The following is a 24,711-nucleotide window of genomic DNA, read 5'->3' on the forward strand; positions in this document are numbered from 1 at the left end:
TCAAATTATTTTGTATAATTTGATTTATATTATATAGTATGTCATTCTTATATTCTTTTGTATATTCTTACATGGTTGCATTTATATAATTCATCTATGTTACAACTTGTTAATATGTACATTATTCGTTTTAAAATTTTATATAAGTACAAATTACTATTGCTATGCACATAATATATATTATATACATATATACATTTTTTGAATCTTGGTTTTTAAATTATTTTGCATAACACTAACTTTAAATTTCCTCTTATAATACTTATTTTGAAGCTCATTTATATGTTAAACTTTATATACTTTATGTATTATTTATTTTTATTTTTTATTTATTTTACGATCTATTGTAAATTTTTTGCATGTATTATCTGTTTATGTATATATATAATTTAGCTACTTTTAAATTGTTCATTCCAAGTTTATTTGTTTTAGCATTTTTTATTACCTTTTAAAATATTTTTCTTAAAATAGATTTTTATTTAACCATTAGTTAGAAACGTTAAATAGTGTATGTGGTAAGATTATTATCATTGGGCATGTTTCAATTTTCGTATTTGTACTTTTCAAAAAAATTGTATAATATATTATTGATATATGTTTTCCATATTTGTTACTTTGTTTTGCATCCCCATGTATTATATTATGATTGAGATTGCCAACCTATTTGCTTGAAATCAACCTATTTGCCTGAAATTATTCATTTCATTTTTTTTGCTTCAAATGAATCGAATAAATACGTTGCAAATTTGTTTCTATAATCACTCCCTTTTAAAAAAAATAAAAAAACAAAATTTCAAAGCGAGGTAATATTTCGTGTTTGGTAATTCGAGAAATTGTGCCCTAACGTGTTGGGTTTTGATTTTCTGTTTGACCAAATAAATATTCTCTCGAGATTTCGTCAATGTTTTTTTCAAATTAAAAATAAGGCAATATTTCGAATTTAATAAATTCAAGAAAATAGTACCCTAACTTGCTAGGTTTCAATTTTTCTTGTTTAATGTAACACTCCAAACCCGACCCAGACGTTACGACCGAATCCGGCGTGTCACATTGAAGTGTTTTTCGAAAACCATGTTTTTATTGAAAACCCTTCTTGATGTTTAGAAACTTTTATCGTTTAAACTTGAATAAAACCTTAGCCTTATTTTTTTCCAAAACGTGATTCATTGTAATAATCAAAACATTGTTAACAACCTTGTAAAATCTTATGGGAAACTTTGAAAACTTGTAAACCTTTGTAGTGGCAGAATCATGTTATTTTAAAAAAACAGTTAAGTATCAAACCTTCTTTGTCACGGCTTAAAGTGAATGGATACTACGCACCAGGTAGGATTCAAGAAAAGAGGAGGTGAGTCAATTAGACTGCTTAAGTACCTAGCTCTTCCATGACCCAATCCTAGACATGCATACATCCATTGCCACACTTTAAGCTTATTACTTGTCCATGAACAACAAATTAAGTTTAAGTCTATTTAAAATATTTATGTCATTTGAAAACATTTACGTTGCGGAAGCTTTGCTCGGTTATCGTGATATTTTAAAAATAAGTAACTTTTATAAAACGCGCTCTAGAGCTAACCAATTTAATAACCCCAAATATTAAAAATAATAAAAAGAGCGGCCTTATTACAACTTTAACCAGAATAAAAATAATCAAAATAATAAATGCAAAACTTATTTTAAAGAAAACAAAACTTAATCTTCGTGGCCACTCTGAATCCCGCCCAGCTCCAAGTCCATCGATCTAAGGCTCACCTACAAAGATGGGAAAAAGAGGGGTGAGTTTGGAAAACTCAGTGTGTAAAGTATCCCAACCAGAGCCCAAATCAGTTCAAGCTTTACTGGGCCTAAGCCCTATTCAGAATTTAGTGTTAACTGGGCCTTAGCCCATATCAATATTAATCTGGGCTATAGCCCCTTACAGTAACAGAGTATACTGGGCCTAGCCCATATCAGTATCAATCTGGGCCGTAGCCCTATTACAAGTCGAGATATATTGGGCCTTGCCCATATCAATACAGTTGGACCCATTTCAATACAGTTGGCCCATAACAAAATAGCCTCATATGATTAATGCATGATAACCCCATCCAACCCTGCACTTGCCTCCATCCATCCCTACACTTCTTGTGGGGAATAAATCACCCACGCCATCCCTACACTTACAGTGTTAGCACCGATTGCGGCACTAACTATAATCCGCAGCAAAGCTGCTTCTATCAGAATATGTGGCACAGCCACCAGAACGGGTTCTTCCTCCATAACAAAACCCAACCCCATGCAACAGATATACATGTCATGGCATATAACAAACAGAATTAGAATATCATGTATTTCAGTCAAAATTAACCCTAGGGGTATAACGGTCATTTAGCACCTAGGGGTAACACGGTAATTTTCATACTTAGGGGTAGTTTAATAAAATTTACTATTCTAGAGTTTACATACATATTCTAACCATTAACACATTAACAGAAGCACTTACCGAGCGTTTTTACTGAATCGGGCCCGTTGGCCCACTAACCTATTTTTGGCCCATTAAGCCCAAATTTACCGAAGTGCACGAAATTACGCACTCTGCAATCATACTACTTGCGATTATCAAAATTAGCAACCAAACCACCTCACAAGCGCTCGCACGCTCGCAAGTTCCTAAATGCCGGCTTTTCGGCTTTTACCGATCTAGTCTATGAGTGGGTGTCGTTTACACACCTGTTTGTGACGAAACGCTAACGAGTTCCACACACGAACTGCCTACAATCAATTACTAATACGTTAACTATGAATCCATAGCAACTTATCTGCAAAACTCCTTACTAAAAATCGACCATTAACACTTTAGGCACTAGTGTTCTTACCTTTGCCGAAAAAAATGGATTAGATCTATTTCTGGTCGTTCCAAATATCCAAGCTTTCGATTAGTAGCCTTTAATCCACACTATAGGAAAACAAATCAGATATCACCACTAAACCTTTTGAGTACAATCAACAGGCACCCTTTGCATATAGGGGTTTTTCGGCTTTTACCTTAATTCATGAATAACGAAAGAAAGATTCGAGCGTTTACCTATATTGTTATGACACTACTCCCAATCGATTGTAGATCCAACTACCACACAAGAAGGGAAAAATACTCAACCAAGGGTTCGGCCTTTGTAGTACCTCAAAGTAGTAAGATTTCGGTTTTGAAAGAAAAGATACGAGGTTTGGCTTCAATGGAAATTCGGTTAACCAGTTTGTTGAGGATTTAAGAGAGAAAAGAAGAAGAATATGAAGGATTTAGGTTCGGCAAAAAGATAGGATGAGAATTAAGAGGAGAAAGAAAAGAGAAGAGGGGAAGAGATGAGAGAAGGATAGAAAAGAATAAAAAATAGAAGAAGGAAAAAAAAATCCTAAACGCCTAAAATATTCGGCACTCTTTAGCTATGGCCGAATGAGTGCATTTCGGCATAGGAATTCTTTTTAAATTTCAATTCTCTAATTTGCAGCCTTATCCACCTGCTTGCACCGCTTCAGCACGCTGCTAGGAGTCCTGGTCAGACTCCAATTCCTTCCCCATGCGTGCAGCAAAAACAAAACCACTCCTGCGTGAGATGAGGCTCAAACTCCAGACCTCGTCTGCCCATGTGCCCACACCTGATCTACTGGCCACTGCACAACACTTCTCCTCTAGTAATATACGTTTACAATTAATTATAAACCTTCCTGCTGAAGCTCCGGTTACTTGCGAAATAAAAAGGAAATTTTTGCCTGTTGTACATCTCGAACCTGCGACCTCCTAAACACACACAAACGTTGCTTGCCACTGCACCACAGGCTCTCCTTGTGTCAAACTTCATTCGCAATTTTCTTTAAGGCCTATTCCAACCGCAACCTGTACTCCGTGCCTTGAACCCAGGCACTTCCCACGCCCTCCTAGCGTGCTTTGCCACTGAGCCAGATACTTGCTTCTGACATGAATTAGCCTAAAAAGTTAATAAGGCTTACCTGCGACAGCCCTTGGTTTTTCTAAAATAAAAACCCACAGTTGCACACGCAGGGAATCAAACCCCTGCTCCTTTCCTACTGCTTAACACGCTTAACCACTAGGCCTGACTCCTCCTTATGTCCCATTTTTAGCCTCACTTATTAATAAACCTTAATGCCCAGATCCCCTAAAGAAACAAAAATAATTATTTTTGCTAGAGTCTTGGATCGAATTTTTCCCATACTTTAAATACTTCTAAATTTATTTAAAAACTAAAATAATAATAATAATAACCATAATATGAAAATTTCAAATACGATAATATATATATTTTTTCCTAATAATAATTATAATTTCCATAAATCAATAAAAATAGATACAGTAAAATTTTCTAATAATAATTTAATTTAAACACTAAATTAACAACAATAATTTTATAAATATATTTGTATCTAATAATTATAATGATAATAATTTTCATAAAAATTAAAATATTAGTAATAACATAAATATTTTATCAATATATATTTTTTAAACACTAGTAATATTTAAAACTTCTCAATATTCAGGTTTTCTTCTATCCGAATCCCAGACTCAAAGCCCAACTCTTCTAGGCCCAATTTTTGGGGCGTTACATTTAACCTAAATAACTAAATATCCTTTTGAAATTTCAAAAGCATGAGTTTTGGAAATTATAAAATGATCTTGTATCGAGGATTTGAAATGTTGTGTCCTATCGTGCTGGGTTACGCTTTTTCATTTGTTCAAAACAATCGAAGATCCCTTTGGAATTTAACTCACGTTTTCTAAAAACTCTTTAAAATGAAAGAAATGTTCGATGTTTGGCAATTCAGGGAATAGTGCTCTATCGTGTTGGGTTGCAATCTCCCGTTTATTCAAAATAATCGAATGTCTCTTCGGAATTTCACTCATATATTCCAATGTGAGGCAATGGTCAATATTTAGAAATTCGAGGAATCGTGCCCTACTAAGCTGGGTATCGATTTTTCGTTGGACCAAATAGTTGGGCATCCTTTTGTTATTTTCGAATTATAAATTTTCGAACGTCGAAACAAGAAGATTTTTAGCAAAGGACTCGGGTTATTCAAATGTTATTAACAAGAACCACATTTCAAAAACATTTTTAATTTTAGACAAAAGGACAGTATTTAATCGATTTGGTACCAATTTTGGGCGTAATGAGGGTGCTAATCCTTCCTCATACGTAACCAACTCCCGAGTTTATTTTCTCATATTTTCGTAGACCAAAATCATTGTTTTAGTAAACCAAAATGTTTTATTAAAACAACCCAAATTTCTAGGTGATCCAATCACACCTAAACAAGAAAAAATTGGTGGCGACTCCATTTTCGCTTTCCAAAAAGTCGATCCATCATTTTTAAATAAAAAAAAACGAAAAAAAATAGTTTCGACAATATGTTATATATATTTATAAAAAAGTTTTATACATAAATTTTATTGTATTACTAATTTATGTTGTGTAATATTTTTATATATTTATATCATATCAATATTTTTTATTCATGTCATTCGTATCATATAATTTTTTATATTCAGAGAGCACAAGAGAATCTAAAGTTGGCATGCTAGAAAATTTACATGTTTTGGTAATTTAAATATAAATATAAAATTGGAAATTATACAACAAATTTGATATATCCCAAACATGTTTTGTCGGATGGGTAGGTGAAGTGGATCCAATTATTACAATTTATGAAATTTATACACATGGTTTGATGATATCATCCACAAAAGCTTGATTTTTAATCCTTTTCCTTAATAAACTTAATGGCAAATTTTCTTTCTTTTTTTTAATCATTTTCTTTTTATTATACCTTTTCGTGTATTTACTAAAAATATTATTTGTATTCGATATCAATAAAAATTATAAAAATAAAAAATATATAAAAATGGTAAATTAAAAATTTTAAAAATATTTATTTAAAATTTACAAAAAAAAAACTATTTTCACAACAGAATTACTTTAATCGCATATTTTCATTAAAAAAGTAAGTAGGTGTACCAAATTTCAGCAAAAATAAAATTAGTATGAAAGCTTTATAAATTTAAAAACACAATTATGATTTTTAGATGTGATGCTTAATTTGAAATAAATCTCATAATTAATATAAAAAGATTGTGTGTATATTAATTTTAAGTTGAAAATAGATTTATGATAAATTTTTAATTATTTTTTATAATATAGTAATTATCTTTATATAGATGTAAGTTTGAGGATTTACTTTTTTGATACAATATTTATAATTAAATATGATTACATTTTTATTTTTAAATAAAAAGATAAAAAGTTTGAGCGCGTAAAAAATTATATTCTCTTGTACGGACAAGAATATCGATGCCAATGAAGTTAAAATTCGATTAACTTAAAAGATTTACATTTTAAATCACTTATTTATCAAATTATATCATTCAAATTATATTGTTAATAAATTAAGCAATTTATGTTAATTTCATTAATTATTCTAATGAAAAGTTGACTCAAAATGAAGAAAAAAAGTTGATTCAAAATGTATACGTGACTAGCATATGCATATTAAGACAAACATTTACCTTAAAATTATTTAAAAGTTGGCTTAGAAATATTTCACATATGCATATTAATACAACATTATCGTGGTTTGGTCCACAATTTTGTGGATTTATTTTATGCACAGTTCCATGATTTTATTTTGTTCATTTTTTTATAATTTTTTATTTTATCCACTTTATTTTTTAATTTTTTTAAAAGTAGATGTAATTGTGATTTTTATTTTTATTTTATCCACTTTGTTTCATTGTTTTATTATGTCTACAGTTTTATAGTTTTATTTTGTCTATTTTTGTCAATATAAAGATGCTGCCGAATGATTTGGTCTAGATCTATTAGGAACCATTCTTGAAAAACTTTATCATGATAAATCATAGTGATGGTGATAGATTCGAGATGATAAGGAGAATGATAGGTCATCTGAGACTTAACCTTTTGTGCACCACTGATATGGAGAGTCTCCTGATACTTTTGACAATTTTTTTTTATTGATTAGTGTCTATCGTTAAGTTGATTTGATTATAGCAATTCTAAATGTGAATTTCAGCGATTTGATTAAGGTTGATTTTTTTTATTGTGTTTTTGAATTATTCCAATGTTGCACTATCAATTCGTTCATCTCGTTTTTTAGATTACTTTGCAGCAATAGCATTTATGCATTAGCTTGTAATGATTTATTTATCGTTTGTATTATATGTCATGCCTTTGTATTATTTTTGCTCATGATATTTATGAATAATAGTATTTTCTTAAAAAAATAAAAAATATATATTATAGAGGTAAGAAGTATACATTTTTACGTATAATAATAAAATTTTATTCTATTCCTAAAGTACATCAAACTTATCTTAATTTTTTTTCAAAAATTTCTCTTAATCTTGATGAACATCCAATTAATAATAAAATATTCATAACACTTTGACCATTAAATTAAATTTAAATATTCAATTTATAAAATTAAACAAAAACTAAATACTAGATGATTTGGAATTTAAATATCTGATTTTGTTATTCTGATAGATAAAGCGATTTTTATACAAACATAAAAAAATCACATATTTTATTACACTGTTTGATTTTTCATTTGTAAATTACTTACAATGAACATGTCCAATTGATGAATAACTATTTTCCACAAATATATATACATATATATATATTATTTATACTCGAAAATCAAAAGAATCCATTTAAGTTCTCAAAGATTTGTGATGAAGCAAGAAAAAAAGTTCCTATACCACTGCCAATGGTAATGATCTATCGAAGCTACCGCGCAAGCCTCTCATCCTTGAGTTTCTCCTCTTCAACGGTGCTGTCTTTGTTTCAATTTCTTTTCCCGATTTTCCATTTCCGAATGGTACCGAAACTGGCAAAGTAGATCGAGGCATACCATCTTTTGTTGCAGCGCCATGGATTAGTATCCTGCTAATGCCAGCATAGTGTAATGAATCTGCAATTTGCAGGGCGGTAACACCTTTTTTAGTCCTTGCTTCCACATCTGCTCCTTTCTTTACCAACAATTCTACCACATCAGTATGGCCCGACTCGACAGCACAATGCAAAGCACTGTATCCCTCTTCGTCTTTTAAGTCGATGTCAATTCCCTTATCGATCAGTGTCTTTACGGCATCGATTCTTCCTTTGAACGAGGCTCTATGTAAGGCTGTCCATCCATGTTGATCACTTCCGTTGATTGCCGCACCGTTTTCGATCAGCCTTTGGATGGATCTCACTTCACCTTTTCGAGCAGCGAAACACAAGCTGTCACCAAGCTTGAGCGCGTCAAAAAGTCGTACGTGACCGTATTCGGCCGCAACATCATAGGCAGTTTTGCCTGTTTTGTTCCGAATATCTTTGTTTGCTCCCTTTTGAAGCAAAAACTTCACGATTTGCTCGTCTCCTAATCCGGCCGCGATATGTAACGGAGTGTCACCCTCTTTCGTATTGCGAACATCTGGTTTCGAGCCATTGGCTAATAGTAGACGGATGCAATCTTTTCTTCTTTCCTCAACTGCTAGATGTAAGGCTGTGTTGCCATCCTTTGAAAGGGCATCAACATTAGCCCCTTTAAGAAAAAGAAGTCGGAGTACCTCGACATGGCCACCCACCGCCGCTCGGTGAATCGGACCCCAACTAGACGACTCGGACCGTTCTGTGCTAGCCTTATGTGCCAACAAAAGCTCAACAATCAATTCTTCACCACTCCCTGCAGCGGCCTCAAGCGGGGTCGAACCTAACCGGCTACGAAGCTCAACATCGGGCTCGAATTCAAGCAGTAATTGAACAATATCAGGTCTGCTCTGAGCTATCGCAATATGGAGTAAGGTTTCTCCCTGTTGATCAACTGAATTGGCTGGATTCCACGCCGGGTCACTCCGGTCCAGTACTTCTCTTACATCGTCCATGGAACCATCCATAACAAGTTGAGCCAAAACAGGTGAACCAACAAACATGATCTTGATACCAGTATCAACAAACACTTGTTTCTTCTTCGTCGTAAACCAATCATTCGGAACGGCATCGAAACTCGACATCGAACCCTTGATCGCAGCTCCTGGAACCACCACGCTATGCAAGAGGAAAGAATCATCACTGCAAGGGAACGAATCCGGAAGAAACGAACCTAGAGGGAGATGATACACAATCTCCACAGTTACCGTCCCGAGTGGCGCTACAATTCCCGTGAGCGGCTTCACCGTGTACCGGTCCTTATTCCTCGGTTGGATCCGAAACGCGACCGGCATCGTGTACATAACGTTGCGAAGCGTGAGCTGGCCGGAACATTTCTGGCCTGGTTCAACCCCGATAACAACAAGGTTAGATGGCTCTAAAGAAATAAGCCTATCCATATCTTTGCTTGCAAGCTAGGTAGATTAAACTGTTCTTTCCTCGTTCAATTTTGATACATGGAAATCAAATTAAATCAGTTTTTCTTGGTGGGTTTTTAGAGAAAATCAAGACCCAAAGATCATAAACCAAATGAAAGTAAGAGAAAAATGGAGAAAAAAAAAGTGAAGTGAAGAAGAAAGGTGTCCTAGTATTTAAAAGGAGAATGAAAAGACCGGACCGGGTTTAAACGAGAGATTGCCAAATGGCGGTGTTAAAAACAATGGTAAGACTTGTTCTATTCGGCATCCTTGCTGTAATAATTCCTCCTTATGTTACAGTTGTATCAGTTAAACTCCGGCATGTCATTTTCAGTTCTGCTATAAGGTAAAATTTACTATTAAGTCCTTATATTATACAAAAGTTGTATAGTTAGTCCATGTACTTTTTAAATTTTGAAATTTTAATCCCGAATAAATAACCGGTAAATTCATTAGGTTCAATTCTATTATATCCGAAAATCTCAAGTAACAAGCATATTAGCACAAAAACAACAAATTACGTCATTTTAGTTAATAGACTTAGCAATGAAGATTAGACATTCAAATTTTAAAAATATAAGAACTAAATCCGCAACTTATGCATAGTATACAACCGATTGCAGAATTTGGCCTAATGGATTTAAGTTTTAACTACTACATTTAGATTAAAATTAAATTTTCAAATTCAAAAAATAGAAGGACTGAATCCAAAACTTATACATAATACCGAAACTAATAACACAATTTGACCTCCTTTTGGTAAATATTTTCAATAGGTCCAAGATGATTTTTTTCCTAAAAGAATCATAATTTGATTTAGATTATTTAGAGCCACTAAACATTAATTAACATTTCCATACAATTAATTACAAGGAACAAGCTAGCATGGTTAGAATAAAGTATGTTTTTAAGCATCATTTTAAATTATAATAGACAGAAGGAATCATCATAGAGAGTATGTTTCCAAAGTTACTTTTAATTTGTGAAACCTTCCAAATGTCTTTAACAATAAGTTAAAACACTTCCTTTCATGTATTTTGTATTCTTTTAGTATTAGTTTTTAAGCATAATTGTATGCATATGCTTATATTTAATTTTAAACATGGTAAAGGTTGATACATAGATTTTTAATATCTTCATGTTTCTATATAATATTCATATCTTTTTTATATTGTATTATATTTTAATTTATTTATATCTTAATTCGATTGGCATCAGTATTGTTGTCAGTGCAGGATGATATGGGTTAGAGTGTGCTGAAGTATATCTTCTTATTAAGGGTTGGAAGGAGTTATAAGTAGTTCTAGGTATTGTAAAAAAAAAACAGATATGATAAGAATCTATAATGAAATTAATGTTATAAAAAAATACTTACTTTGAATAGGATCAAATATTTCAAAATAGTCATATAAGGGTCAAACATCATCATCATTATTATTCAATACAATGCCTATTTCTACCCGTAATCCCTCCCCAAATTTTAAATCGAATAGAAAGCATGTTTAAATGCACTCAAACTCATGTTCTCGTTGTTGCATAGAAACTACGCCAATTGAGCTAAAAACTTTTATAAAAATGCTCAAATAAAGATGAAACTTTTTAAAATGATCAAATAAGAGCTAAACTTTTTTAAAAGCACTTGAATAAGGACTATTCATGTTTTGTGTTTTTTTTTATAAAATTTTTTTAAAATAATATTTAATTCGACTATCATGTTTTTTATTTTAAACACATCAACATTCAACTAAGTTTCACTATAAACAAAATTGATATATGTAAAAATAAAAAAATATATATATTTATTTAAATAATTTTGTAAATGTTTGGTTGTTATATAAATAATTATAAAGATTTAAGGGAGCAAATATTAAGCTATAATTTGCGCATTCAGTATATCATAAAACTCTTGGGTTCATATATTTGATGCTATCTGCAAAGTGACAAAAGGTGGAGTCATAGAATGAGCATCTGCCGAGAGTACCTATTAATTGAATTTAATTATATTTACAACAAAGCAATAATATTATAATATTGCATTTGTTTTTGTCTTTGTAAGAAGTAACTCTCAAAATGGTTAAATTAATTTTTAATAATATTGAAGTTCAACATACTAAATCATCACATTGTCATTCAACTAATTTCAGTTATGAACAACTCTGTATTTAGTTTGTTAGTGAAATATTTTTACCCATTAAATTTATTTGAGTTTAAGCTTTTGAGTTTCACGGAATAAGCAGTAAGTTTTTATTTAATGTCTCCTTTTAGATGTAATGCATGAACATATCTCTATCTTATACGTGAATACTAACCCACTAATTATACATTATCGAAAATAAAAAATAAAATATCGCTTTCAATCGGGACCGATCGGCGTCCAATTCCGTATACAAGGCCAGTACAATCTATATACTGTTAAAATTGAATTAGCCTCACTGATATTTCTTCAATTTGTGACTAATTAATTACGTTATTATATTAATTGCTTTGTCTATGCATGCAAACAACATTCTTGTGAAAAATGAATGCAATTGGGATCTTTGAAAATTCTCATCAAACCGATTCGATTTGGTTTTTATTTATTTATATTAAACTATAAATAAATATTAATATAAAATGGGTTTTTTTATATTTTAATGTATTTTAAGAAACTTGAAAATTACAACAAATGTTACAAATTACAAAAAAGAGTATAATTAATCCATGGTTTATATTATTCGATGTCTACAATGTTTGGTTTTTTAAGTACAATCAAACGAATTGATATATGTATATATATTGCAAAAAGACGTTGAATGGACATTAAATTATATTATATTTAAGTATCTTCAGCTTTTAATACTCATGAAATGCCATACAAAATACAACAAAAATAATATATTTATTCTACAATTTTACATTCCAATATATATAAAACATAATTGGATGAATGACGTAGTAAGAAAAATCTATATGTACTTTTGTATCAATTTAAACCTTTTCTTTAACATATATATCATTTTGGTCAAATTTCCTTTTAAACCATAACAAAATAGCATATTTTAGTATAAAAGATATTATAGATAAACACATGTTTGATTTTCTTTAATAAAAAATTTTAAAATATTGCTTTCATAAATTAAAAAAAAAATTGATTTTTTCTTAAACAATAACAAACTAAGTTCTTGTTGCTAAACCTAATATATATTTTATCTCCTATACAGTTTAGAATATTATTTGTTTTCCAATTTTTTCGTTAGTTAAAATAATTGTTAACATTAAGTATGTGATTAATGAATGATTAAGTAAAAGGAACATTTATATATGTTTTTACTTACATGACAAACTTATGTATAAAAAATTATATAGATACTTGAAAAACTTTGGTTGATTATAATAATAAAAAATCGCATTGTGTACTTAAAAAGAAAAACAAAAACAAATTCTATGCAATCAATTTTAATAAAATAAGTTGTTATTAAGTATTTCCATGTATCCTGGGTGCAACTGTATATTTATATAATATGATTATTGTTCATAAATATAATATCATAGATAGGTTCTATGTATACAATATGTATTTAGATTTAACACTTAATTATACATGTGTTCTCCTATGTGATGACATGCGACCCACATCATGTGATCACATAGAAAGGTACAGTTGTCTTACACACGAACTTGAAATGTAAACCGTATATAACCCGGCCCGGACCCAATCAGGTTATGAATCAATAATAGTGAGTATCATAACAGCTGTAGTAATCTTACATTTTCTCAACTCTTTATCAAGGGGTAGCTAAATAAATCATGGTTAAATAGCATGCAACCAAACCATGGTTAAACAGAAATCACAAGACAAGATATATTTTATCATGCTTGTCAGATAATATGAAGTTACAAGTAAACCATGGTTAAATAGAAATCAAATAAATAAATTAAAATAATAATTACAAAGTTCCATTGTATATCTTTTTCTTTTTTTTTAATCAAACATGTTAATAATGAAAACCATATAATGTGCAACCCACCAATGTATTTGTCTTTCAATACTTTCCCTGGATCTTGCCTATTTTTTTATGATCTTAAATTTGCAACCCCCAAAAACATAAAAATAAAAATAAAAATTTCCAATGACATATATCTTACTGTTATGAACGAGTCAACTCAGGAAACAATTTGCATTTTCACCCCCACCATCTTTATTGCCTTCCAAGTGAAGTTTCATAAACATTTCATAACCCCATCATATATATATTTATGTATCACCTGATTGCTCCAAGTAAGTTGGCACCATCAAGCTTAGCACCTTCCAAATGCTGATGAAAAGACACAAAATGCAAACAGAACTTACATAATGAATTCCAGTATGAGATCTGGAAGTGTATAGCATATGTGAAAATACTTTCGTTGGTACAAAAATTTGTGTACTGTAAAACTGATTTACTTACTGTATCACGAAGATTAACATGTCTTAAATAAGCCCTTTGGAGGTTCGCACCCTTCAGGTTGGCATTACTTAATTTTGCACCCTGAGAAACATGTCACAACAGATTGTCAATGGAACTGGAGTTGGAGACGAAATAAAAGAACATAAGGTCACAACCATCATTTGAGTTCTCGTATCAATTATCAAGCTTGATCAAGTTAGCAGGATAAGTTAATGAATAATGAATGAACCAGCATATCGAATTAAGCTATTATAAGTACATGCATTAACTAAGTCCTGGTAATTTCCGTTCTTTTACCTTCAAATTGGCTCCTTCAAGATTAGCTCCCTCTAAGTTGGCATCAGTAAGATCAGCATTCTAAATATCCAGAGATTAAGCATATGCCAGGAGAAAACCACAATCAGTCGAGAAATAAATGACAAGCATAATAAAAGAAAAAAAAACAAAAATTACAGAAATTCTTCTATTCTTCGACATTACATTAATTAATAGTTTCGCTCAAACTGAGGTTATTTGTTTGATCAGATTCACAATAATAAAATATGTTACGTAATTCTTACTCAATAAGAATTAACAGCTGCACGTTAGCATAAAAAGGATATAATTACAGCTCAACCCTATGTTCTATGCTACTTAGAATTGGATGAGTGTTACATACAGGTATGCTCAAAATTTTACATGTCTTTTCATGTATTGGGAGTGCACATGAAGAGTCATATCTCCATACACATCCGAAAGAAATTGTCAAACATGGGTGTCATGGTATTTCAAGAAAATAAAGGGTCAGAGCAATATAGCCTATGTGACAAGACTTTTTGTTTTCCCTAAAGTATTCATGTCCAACACTGGTGTTCGACAAAGATTTGGACTTAGACATGGCAAATATATTAAAAAACTTAGAAAAAATTTGAACAAGGTTAATGAATTTATAGTAAGCTAAGGTCTTGCAGTATATACGCATTTTATTCAATTTAATGATAACCTGCAAGTGTGCAGAACGGAGATTAGCCCCACAAAAGCTACAACCTATCAAGCAAGCATCTGCAACATTGGAATTCATGAAGATAAATCAACATTTCAAACCAGAACAGTAAGCAGTAGCATTTTGTAAGAAATTAACTAACTGTAAAAAGCAGGTATATTTACCTTGAAGATTTGCACTTTGAAGATTAGCACCAGCTAGTAAAGCCCCACGAAGATTTGCACCAGTAAATTCACACCTTCCCTAGGCAAAAGTAAAACCATTGAGAACACAGTTCACAAGAAAACGCAGAACGTAAAACAAGCCAAGTATCTTACTCACGCAAAGTTGCATTGTGAAAGATGGAGCCCTCGCATCCACATCCTGTAACAAGAATGGAGATGATAAATATAATCTATAATCCATCAATCAGGTGCACTCTTAAGTTTGAATGTAATCCAAGTGTGGCTAAATGTAATTAGGACTTACCTGAAATTTTGCACACTGAAGATTGCCCGTGAAAAGAACACATTTTAAGACATGCAAAGCTGAATCCACAGATGAAAGATCCTGCAGAATAAAAGTATAAAAGAAAACAATGAAAAGAAGTGCAAAATCTAGCAGCATTGTCGGTTTCACTTCCTGACAGGATCTTCTCTGTAGAAAACCAAGAAATTAACAAGAAACTTGGGATCAGAAACAATTACCAACTTAGAGAGATCAAGAGCAGAAAGATCAATTCCTCGAAATCTAACTCTTTCAGATTGTATGCACTTGATGATATCAGTACGAGTCAATTCCGCACAAGAGTCTTCATCATCCTTCCTCTTATTAAGAGTAGAATTAATTCCTTCTATCAGTCCCTGACATTATATACACAAAATAATATTATGGAACAAAATGTCAACAAGAGTTGCATTATTCTGTCTGAAACAAGCATCATCCTTAAACAACATGAAGATGCAAACAACAAGGGTAAGAAGCCAGATGAGTAATGTTTCACATGGTTATTCTGAAAACCAGGATAACTGATCACAAGAATAGACAAGCACCATATATAATATATTGTCGTGTATGTATTTTGCTTTTCTGAAAAATATTGCAACTAACAAATTAATACTTAGAAAGAAAAGGAACATAGAATATAATGCTATGATGTTCATTAAAGCGACTCGTGAAGCATATCTTCTTTTCCAATTTCATTTTTTTATTATGATCCACATACTAACGTAACAAAATAAGCAATGAAAAATTAATAGTAATATTGAATCAGTGCATAGACCAGCCCACATCCCAAACCACAGATCCCTTGAGCATGCCAAAAGGCAGTAAAATAAATTGTAGAATCTCAAAGCACTATAATGCTTGACCAGATAACTTAAATAGCTTCTAGGAAATGTCATTAAGTGACTTGAATTTGGCAAGAAAAAGTAATGAAATTACATGCAAAAGTAGAAGTGGATAGTAGAAGCAGCAATATCAGTATGGCTTACAAGTAACTGGTAATATTCTGCCTCTCGTATGAGCTCTGAATAATCAGAATCTGTCAATGTAGGAACAACACCATCCTTAACCAGTTTAGAATATGCCGGAAATGCTTACCATCCCTATCAACAAAGACATATCCCTGCAAGAATATCAAGAAATATGACTATCCGTAAAAAAAGTTCTTCACATCGAGAACTCCAATATGAATTATATCAGAAATGAATTTTAATTTCTCTATCAAAACAAAAAACTCTCCAGGACCAACTTTGCTATGCTAGCACCTGTATGTTGTACAATCACCTGAAATAATACCTAAGATGTAGCTCATCAAAATCTACAATTACCGCATCAACATCTGTGGTCAAAGCCTTTTGGTAAGTGAAAAGGAAACAAGACTTCAATAAAAATCACAATGTTTATTTGAGTTTCAAGCATATGCTCTAGATATATATAAATTTCAAAGGTAATAGTTCTGATACGAACTGTGATAAATTGTACATCAACAAACCCTTCATCTAAACAACATGAAGGTGAAAATCAAATCATTCCCATAAGCAAAAATATTCATTGGAAAGTAGAAAAACTACATTGCACCAAACAAATGGATTGCATCATTAACTCCCCATAATAAGAAAAAAAAAATCAAACTAAGAAAGCCAACATCAGTAAATAACATCTTCTTACATTCTTAAAGGCGAGGAAAATTGTCCCATAACAAATAGAAAATTCTAAACTTCCTATTGGAACCAGAATTACAACAAACCAAAAGATTCACCATTAAGCATACAAAGGAAAATGCAAAATATAAAACCCATAAGGATCCATTGCATCAAAAAAGGAAAGTATTCAAACATGGAAAAAAATGCATATATACCTTCTCAGCATCCTGACATACTGTATGTCGACCACTAAACATAGCAGCCAACATGGAATCAGGCTCACGACAGGTCAATGTATCAATAGTAGTACAAAATTTCTTCCACCTGCCCACAATTATTTTTGATTAATAAAAGGAATTAACTTTTAATGTCAACAAAAAGTGACACCCAGAAAGGAAAAGCAGCAAGTTCACATATGCATAGATAACTTAGGTCAGTTTCTCAGCAACCAAACAGGAAAACAACAAGGTTAGTGAAACACCCAATTCAGCAAAATCAATCAAAGTGCTCGAATTAGGTCAATATCCGAGCTAAAAATCCAATAGAAAAAATGGGTTTCTCTTACATAATGAATCCATGAAACAAAATTCTAACTTTAACTGACAGAATTGAAATGAATTAGGTAGAGAGATGGTAGAAGCGTGAGAGAGTTACCGATGTTGAGTCGAATAAGGGAAGACAAATCGGAATGTCTCATCATTAGGGACTGAGAAGGTTAAGAGGCAAAAAGAGTTTAACGAGTGAGATTTAGCTTAGCAAAGCACATGGTTTTGAAATTTATACGATTTGCAGTGTGTCCTAAAAAAATTGAAAAGGCTGATCGAATCGGTTTAAAAAATGAAACGACTGTTCATTTGCTGGCCTATGTAAAGGTAGCAGATGGGTTGGGTCGTGTTGACAAACCCCATTATTTGCAGCAACAGGCCTGATATGGCATGACATTAGTCCACTTATGTTTCGATGCTTGGAATGAAATAGCAATTAGTGGGATAAAACTAAGTTATTGTGTTCGTTTATATTCAGATATTATATTAAACAAGTTTGACTTTGATTTTGAGTATTGGGATGGTTGATGTTTGGAGTTTGTGTTCAAGTCTTGTCTTACATAAATATTATGGTATATTATCATAAAAAGTTTGGTGAAAAAGAAATATATACAACAATGATAAGTAAATTTGCATCACCAATAAATATCAGAGAAGTACCACCATAATCAACCATTATATAGTATTTTAGTCCGCCACCACCAAACTGCACCAACAATGAACCCTGGTTAAAACAACAATGCTAGAGATCCCCACCTCAATGTCTTTCATCAATGGTGATTACAAAATCAATCCCCAAACTAAATTGATAGATGTTAGGTTGCCTAACCTCTTATATTTATATTAAACAAATTGGTTTTGATTTTGAGTATTAAGGATGAATAAAGTTTCAAGTCTCATCATACACAGATGTTATGTTTGACCATCATAAAAATTTAGCGAATGAGAGATATACACAACAATAACAACTAAACTAGTAGTGCCAAAAAACTATAAAAGAAGCATCACCATAATCAACCACTTATAATAGCATCCTAGCTTCGTCACCACCAAATTGCACCAATAATAAACTCCGATAACAACAACAATACTAGCCTCACCCCAAATATCTTTCATCATGATGATGTACAAAAACCAATCTCTAAAATTAAATTCATCCTAATTTCTTAGATACTCTTTAAAAACAAAATCCCTCAAAACAAAATGAAAAGTAAGAACTCATAGTTGTAAAAAAAATAAAGAAACAACTACGAAAAACATTAAAAACTGCAATACTACACCGTTAACGCTTTCAAATAAAAATAATAGATAGTCGTTTTTATCGATTGCAAAAATAGTAGAATGAGCTTTATTTATACACATGCTTTTGTTATCCACTAAGAAAAGTCAAAGCTATTAAAAAAAGAAAAAGGAGATACAAAAGAAATGTCAAAAGATAAAATGTGAGAAAACTAATGTTAAAAAATGGGTTTTTTTTATATTTTAAAGAAACTGTCAAAAAGAAAATGGTGAGAAAACTAATTGCAAAAAAAAAATTAAAGAAGAATGATAACATAGGAATTATCCAGCAAAAGTGTAGAACTTATCGTGGAGAGGTGAAAATGCAACAAGGTCTCTACATGCTATTGTTCAATCCATTGCATTTTTCCTCGTGAATTCATGTACCAGCATTGCTCAGCTAGTTCAACATTAGAACGACCACCAAATCAAATAAAGGTAGTCGTCTGCATAAAAATGAAAACATAAATGTGAGAGATTGAAAATTGACAAAAAAAAAAATAAGTAAAAAATTATATAGAAGAAAATTCAAGTAAAGTTAAATATAAACGAACAAAAATTAATTAAGAATTGCATTCGGCTTTTTTTAAAGAAAAATTCTTTCTATCTTTATTTTGAAGGTGATTAAGTGTTAAACAATTATAATATAAAAATTATTAAAAATATATATTTATTTAAAATCTACGTGATATAATAATTTATTTCTCTATTTTAATAAAATGTCGAAAGATAAAGTATGCCGTTTTATCTAAATTTGTTATAATATATAAGTTCATCAACAACCATGGCATGCTCATTATGTACTTTTAAACATTTTTCTTTATTGTTAAGTAATGTATTATCGTCTAAATGCATCTTAAATTACAATATAATATCAATAAAATGTCTGAAATGTTAGCATATGCGTGTATGGATGTCATGAACATCAAGTATATCCACCAGCTGTTGGCATGCAAAACCCAACGTGGCAGCTACCAAAACCCCAACATTTTTTTTTGTTTTATTTTTGCCTTATCCATCGATATAAATGGGAGATTCATTCAAATTCCCATAGGCACACCCCTTTTTTTTTTCCTTATCCTCAAAAACAAAATAGAAATTAAGTGAGTTAGAATTTGAAGTGTTGAAAGGTTGAAGATGGAGAGGAAGCATCTTTCTTCCATTGCCAACCATGTTCTTCGAACAACTGCACAGTATATATCATATCAAAACACTCATATATATTAATTTCTAATATGTACATGGTTTAAAAAAAATTTATATGCTAATTTATTACAGGACTAGGTACTTCAGTGGAACATTTGGTGGAGAATTTGAAGCTGGATGGAACCCTGAAGTTGGTGATTATTGAGAAATTGATGGAATTTTGCAGCTCAAAAGCCTTATCAGTTTATGTCAAACTAGAAGAAAGGTAAACAATGGATCATATAGCGGTCACATATGACATGATGCTTGCTTGGAGAACCCAGTGTGCTCTCCTTGAAAACTCAAGCATGAGTCTTATTGATTTTAACTTTGCAATTTTGTGCTGAACTGTTACAACTTATCTGTTGATGTATTCTCTATGCATAGGAAACGAAGATTCGAAAATATCAGTAAATTGCACTGATCTGGATGATATCCCTCTTTTCTATTCGGACTTGATGCCACTCCTCGTAAGTCAATTTATTTCTCATAATTCAGTTGATTAAGTAAGTCATTAGCCTTTTGCAGATTGATGTGTTGATGAACCTGTTAGCTTGCTTATATAGTTTAGTATCGAGAAAGCGGTCTATCATTCTTGGGGTATAGTGATTAGTGTGCTTTGTTGATAGGTTAATGATGGACCAAGTGTTGGGGAAGATGCTTTTGCATGGTTGGGATCATTAGTTCCATTAGTTGCAGATATCGTTAACGGAAGATTCACATTCGAAACCCTGACCGCGCGACCGGAAACCGGCTCTTTTTCCCTGCATATGATAAGTTCCTAAAGGAGATTGACAAGTAAGCCTTGAAACTCTGCTTGAATGAGTAAGAAAAAAACTTGAAATTCTTTCATAGGAGGATTACTTATGATTAGTATAATTGTCAGTGGTGGTACTGCTTACATTCATATAATTGTAATTTCATCTTACTGGCACAAACATCAATGGGGGAAGTTCTTTGCAATATTCTAAGTGCTTTACTTGTTTTTTTTTCATTCAGTTGCATGAAGCATTTGCAGAAACAAGCAACACCAAAAGGTGTAGAGTTAGCTGATGATGAATATATATTGCATGTCGAAGGAACGGCTACCACGCAAAGAGTAGTGCGCCATATTGAAGGAACAAGTTGGCCCGGTTCGTGCTTGATTTCTTTTATTTTGGTTCAGTAATAATGTGCAGGCATTCAAACTATATTTATCTTATGGTCATTTAAGTCATTGCTACTTAGAATTATGTAGTTCAAAGTTACTTTTCAGGTAGGCTTACGTTGACCAATCATGCTCTCTTCTTTGAGGCCTCTGGAGTCTTGACATATGATGATGCACTTAAGATCGATCTTTCGAGGGATATAGAACATGGTGTTAAACCAGCTGCCACAGGTCCATGGGGTGCTCCACTTTTCGACAAAGCCATAATCTATGAGTCACCCGACTTGTAAGTATATGGTTGCAAAGAATATCGTTGATACTACCATTAGTATGATTATGATTTCAAAGTCAGACATTATAACATGTAGGTAAAAGATTAATGATCTGCTTGATAATTGGAGTCAGTACTAGTTTGATGGGGAACATTCAAAGTTGTTGAAAATTTTGATGTTTGAGAGACTAAACAGTCTGATTTTTCTAGCCAAGAAGGAGTTCTGCTGGAGTTTCCAGAGATGACAAGCTCCACAAGACGTGGCCATTAGCTAGCACTCACAAAGGAGGTACTGTTAATGCACAAATTTTTATCTAAATTTAAGGCGGAAAGTCCGATACAAGCATGGGAGATGCACGCAAGGACCATTTTGAGCATCATAAGGCTTCATGCAGCAAGAGAAATGCTAAGAATCTGTCACCAGATCCCACAAATTCTTGATTTTTGCCTTATACGACGAGTTACCTAAGGGGACTATGTACTCGAACAGCTTGCCGAGAGTCTAAATAAGGTAAATATCGCACAACCATGTAGTGCACACTCCATACTGAGAAAAATGAACTTCTCGGAGCCAACTATATCGGAAATAGAAGAAAAGGAGTGAACGAGAAGAGGGAAACTATTGCAGGCAGCGAAAACGATGATAAGACTTCACTAGAGACTGCGATTAATCAAACAAGAAAGGAAGAAGGGAAGTTGTTAATGCTAAAGAAGCAATTGAAGGGCTGAAAGATGAAGGGATCAGTGAAAATGCTCTCATTCTTATGGTAATTACACACTCTTTCCACTCTAATGCCCATCATTCAGTTTCCGAGCCAAGTAAACTTTTTTATTTTTCAGTTGAAATCGAGATTCAATTACTCTTAGCATATCTTGCTTTCTAAAGAATAGATCATAGGATTGATACAAGAACCTTGGTATGTATCACACCCTTTCTTTGGCAAATATAGGAGCTACTAAAGCCACTCAAGAGTGGATTCGTGTGGTTTTGGAAAACACTTTCATGGGAACGACCGGGAACAACCCTTGTCGTAATTGCCATAGTTACAGTAATTGTGTACAAGTAAGTTGGTTTTGACACAAATCCAAGTCCGAGAAAATAATAAAACAACTATGAATCATTATCATTCATGTCGTTGGTGCTGCAGGGAGTGGGTTGGCAAGGCGATATCTGCAGGCTTGCTTGTATTGGTGGCAAAAATGATCCAAGCTAGACAAGAAAAGCTCAAAGACAAACAAAAGGAGATAACCGTGTGCACTGCATTTGAGCCGACTGCCTCGACGAGGGAGAACATAGTTTCAGCTCAATATATGTATATGACGATTTGCCAGATAATACACCAAGCAAATGTCACAATTCTGAAATTGCATTCAGTCCTGGTTTCAAGGGCACCCAAGGTATAACTCATGCAATGAAATGCATTCTTTTAGGTATTTATTTCACTTATTCTACAAAATTATATGCTATAGAATCGTTTTGCTGAACCAAATTAACAGGGTTGCTTGTTTTGTTTCAGCATGCAATGTGATGATGGTTGGCATCACTGGTTTGGCGATATTGTTTGCAGTAACTCCATTGAAGTATTTGATAATAAGTGCTGTATTTCATTGGATGATAATGAGGTCAAAGCTAGGGAAGTACATGAAAAATAACCAAAACGAAAGGCGAGTGAAAGAATGGTGGGATTCTATCCACCTACTCCTGTTCGAATTGTCGATCAATGCTATGATCTGCAAATCTGTTGTAAAAATGATCTAGATATCTGTTGTACTTATATATATATAGAATTTATATTTCACCATTTAATAACTACTGTAATTATTATTTTTTAATGTAACAACCACTAATATTTTAATTAAAATTAGACTAGAGATATAAACTTATAATTTGAGAGATCACTAACATTTGAGTTTTATCTCTTAAAATTAATATAGAGAATATTTGAAGGATAAAAGTGCGGGTAATATCTCTTAAGTGTAGACAGAAAGCAACATCTCACAGTTGACCTCATAAGCATCAAGTCACTTTCGCAAAATATATAGATGAGAGCAACATCTCTCACACACACATCAAGTCATATTCGCAAAATATAAAATTACCATCACAAAAAAGAAGTTAAAGAATAGATGGCGAGCAACATCTCAATCCCTCACAAGAAAAAAAGAGAGAAGATTAGATTTTTATTGTTTCATTTTGTGATTTTGTTATAAATTTGATTATATTTGAATTGTTATTATAATTTTGTAATTTTATAAGTTTGGATACGAGGATAATTTAACTTTTCTATTTTATTATTATTCATAATTTAATAAAGTTAATTTTATTTTTAAAAAATCATATAATATAACAAAATCATATAATTAATAATTATATATAATAAAAACAAAATATTAATATATTTAATAAAATATTTAATTCTCCCAATATCTCAACTCAACTCAACTCTTTTGAAGAAAAAACATAATTAAAACAATTAAACTGTAAAAAGGAGAAGCTATATTTAAGGGCTTTTATCATGCAACAAAATATCATAGTTAAACCATGAGCCTAAAATAAATTATGAATGAAGGTAGTTTCGATATTATTATTTTTATTAAAATATCATAAATTGTGATTTTGTACATTGAAGGTAAAAGTAAATTTTACTCAAATAATTTTGTAATAGAAAAGCAAATTTTATGCGTTTTTGACCATTTTTATGCTAAAAACTTGAATAAACTACCAGATTCCTTTTATCAAATTAGAGGTGTTTGGTCCAAGATTATTTCCGGTAGTAGGATTATTGGAATATAAGATTATTTAGTAAATTATTAAGAATAACATGTTATTTTATTTAGTTAGATATCAAAATTTTTATTGTTTTATTGACGAAAAGGAATATTACTTAAAACGTATTTTACTACATTGTCCTTCAGGGGCGGAGCTAAAAAAAATTTCAGGAGGGCTGAACTAAATTATAAAATTTTTAAGAGATTCAAAAGTAATTTTAGCATGCATTAATTTACAGTTTTATTATTTTTGAAGGGACTAAATAATTTTTTTTTTTCATATTTAGGAGTTTAAAGTATAACTTTACCATAGATTAATTTATAATTTTATTATTTTTAGAAGGACTGAACTAAATTTTCCATTTTAAAGGGAGCCAAAGCGAGCCCTCCTAATTTCTTTTTTTTAATATTGAAAATTTAAATTTCAAAATATTAAAATCAATTAAATAAACTGTTGAAAATTTTTTATCCCGTATAATGTTAGCCAATTTGTTATTATAATATTGAAATTAATTTACTTAATTACTTTAATCTCCTTCTAAAATTTAAAATTTTATTTTATATTTCCAAATTAAAAT

The 24,711-nt window shown here is 31.6% G+C and overlaps 1 protein-coding gene and 2 pseudogenes across 1 annotated transcript; 1 reads left to right on the top strand and 2 right to left on the bottom strand.

Annotated features, from left to right (window-relative positions):
- Positions 1–7,620: 7,620 nt before the first annotated feature.
- Positions 7,621–9,693, bottom strand: LOC121204724 (protein VAPYRIN). The gene has a single exon (XM_041075152.1). It carries the CDS (start codon positions 9,383–9,385, stop codon positions 7,769–7,771), a length of 1,617 nt encoding a protein of 538 aa, XP_040931086.1. The 5' UTR covers positions 9,386–9,693; the 3' UTR covers positions 7,621–7,768.
- A 3,674-nt stretch (positions 9,694–13,367) lies between these two features.
- Positions 13,368–17,846, bottom strand: LOC121205100 (FH protein interacting protein FIP2-like; annotated as a pseudogene).
- Positions 17,847–19,898: 2,052 nt separating this feature from the next.
- LOC121205101 (uncharacterized) lies at positions 19,899–22,877 on the top strand (annotated as a pseudogene).
- The last annotated feature ends 1,834 nt before the right edge of the window (positions 22,878–24,711 follow it).

Source organism: Gossypium hirsutum, chromosome A08 (genome assembly GCF_007990345.1).
Source record: "Gossypium hirsutum isolate 1008001.06 chromosome A08, Gossypium_hirsutum_v2.1, whole genome shotgun sequence".
Lineage (NCBI taxonomy): Eukaryota > Viridiplantae > Streptophyta > Magnoliopsida > Malvales > Malvaceae > Gossypium > Gossypium hirsutum.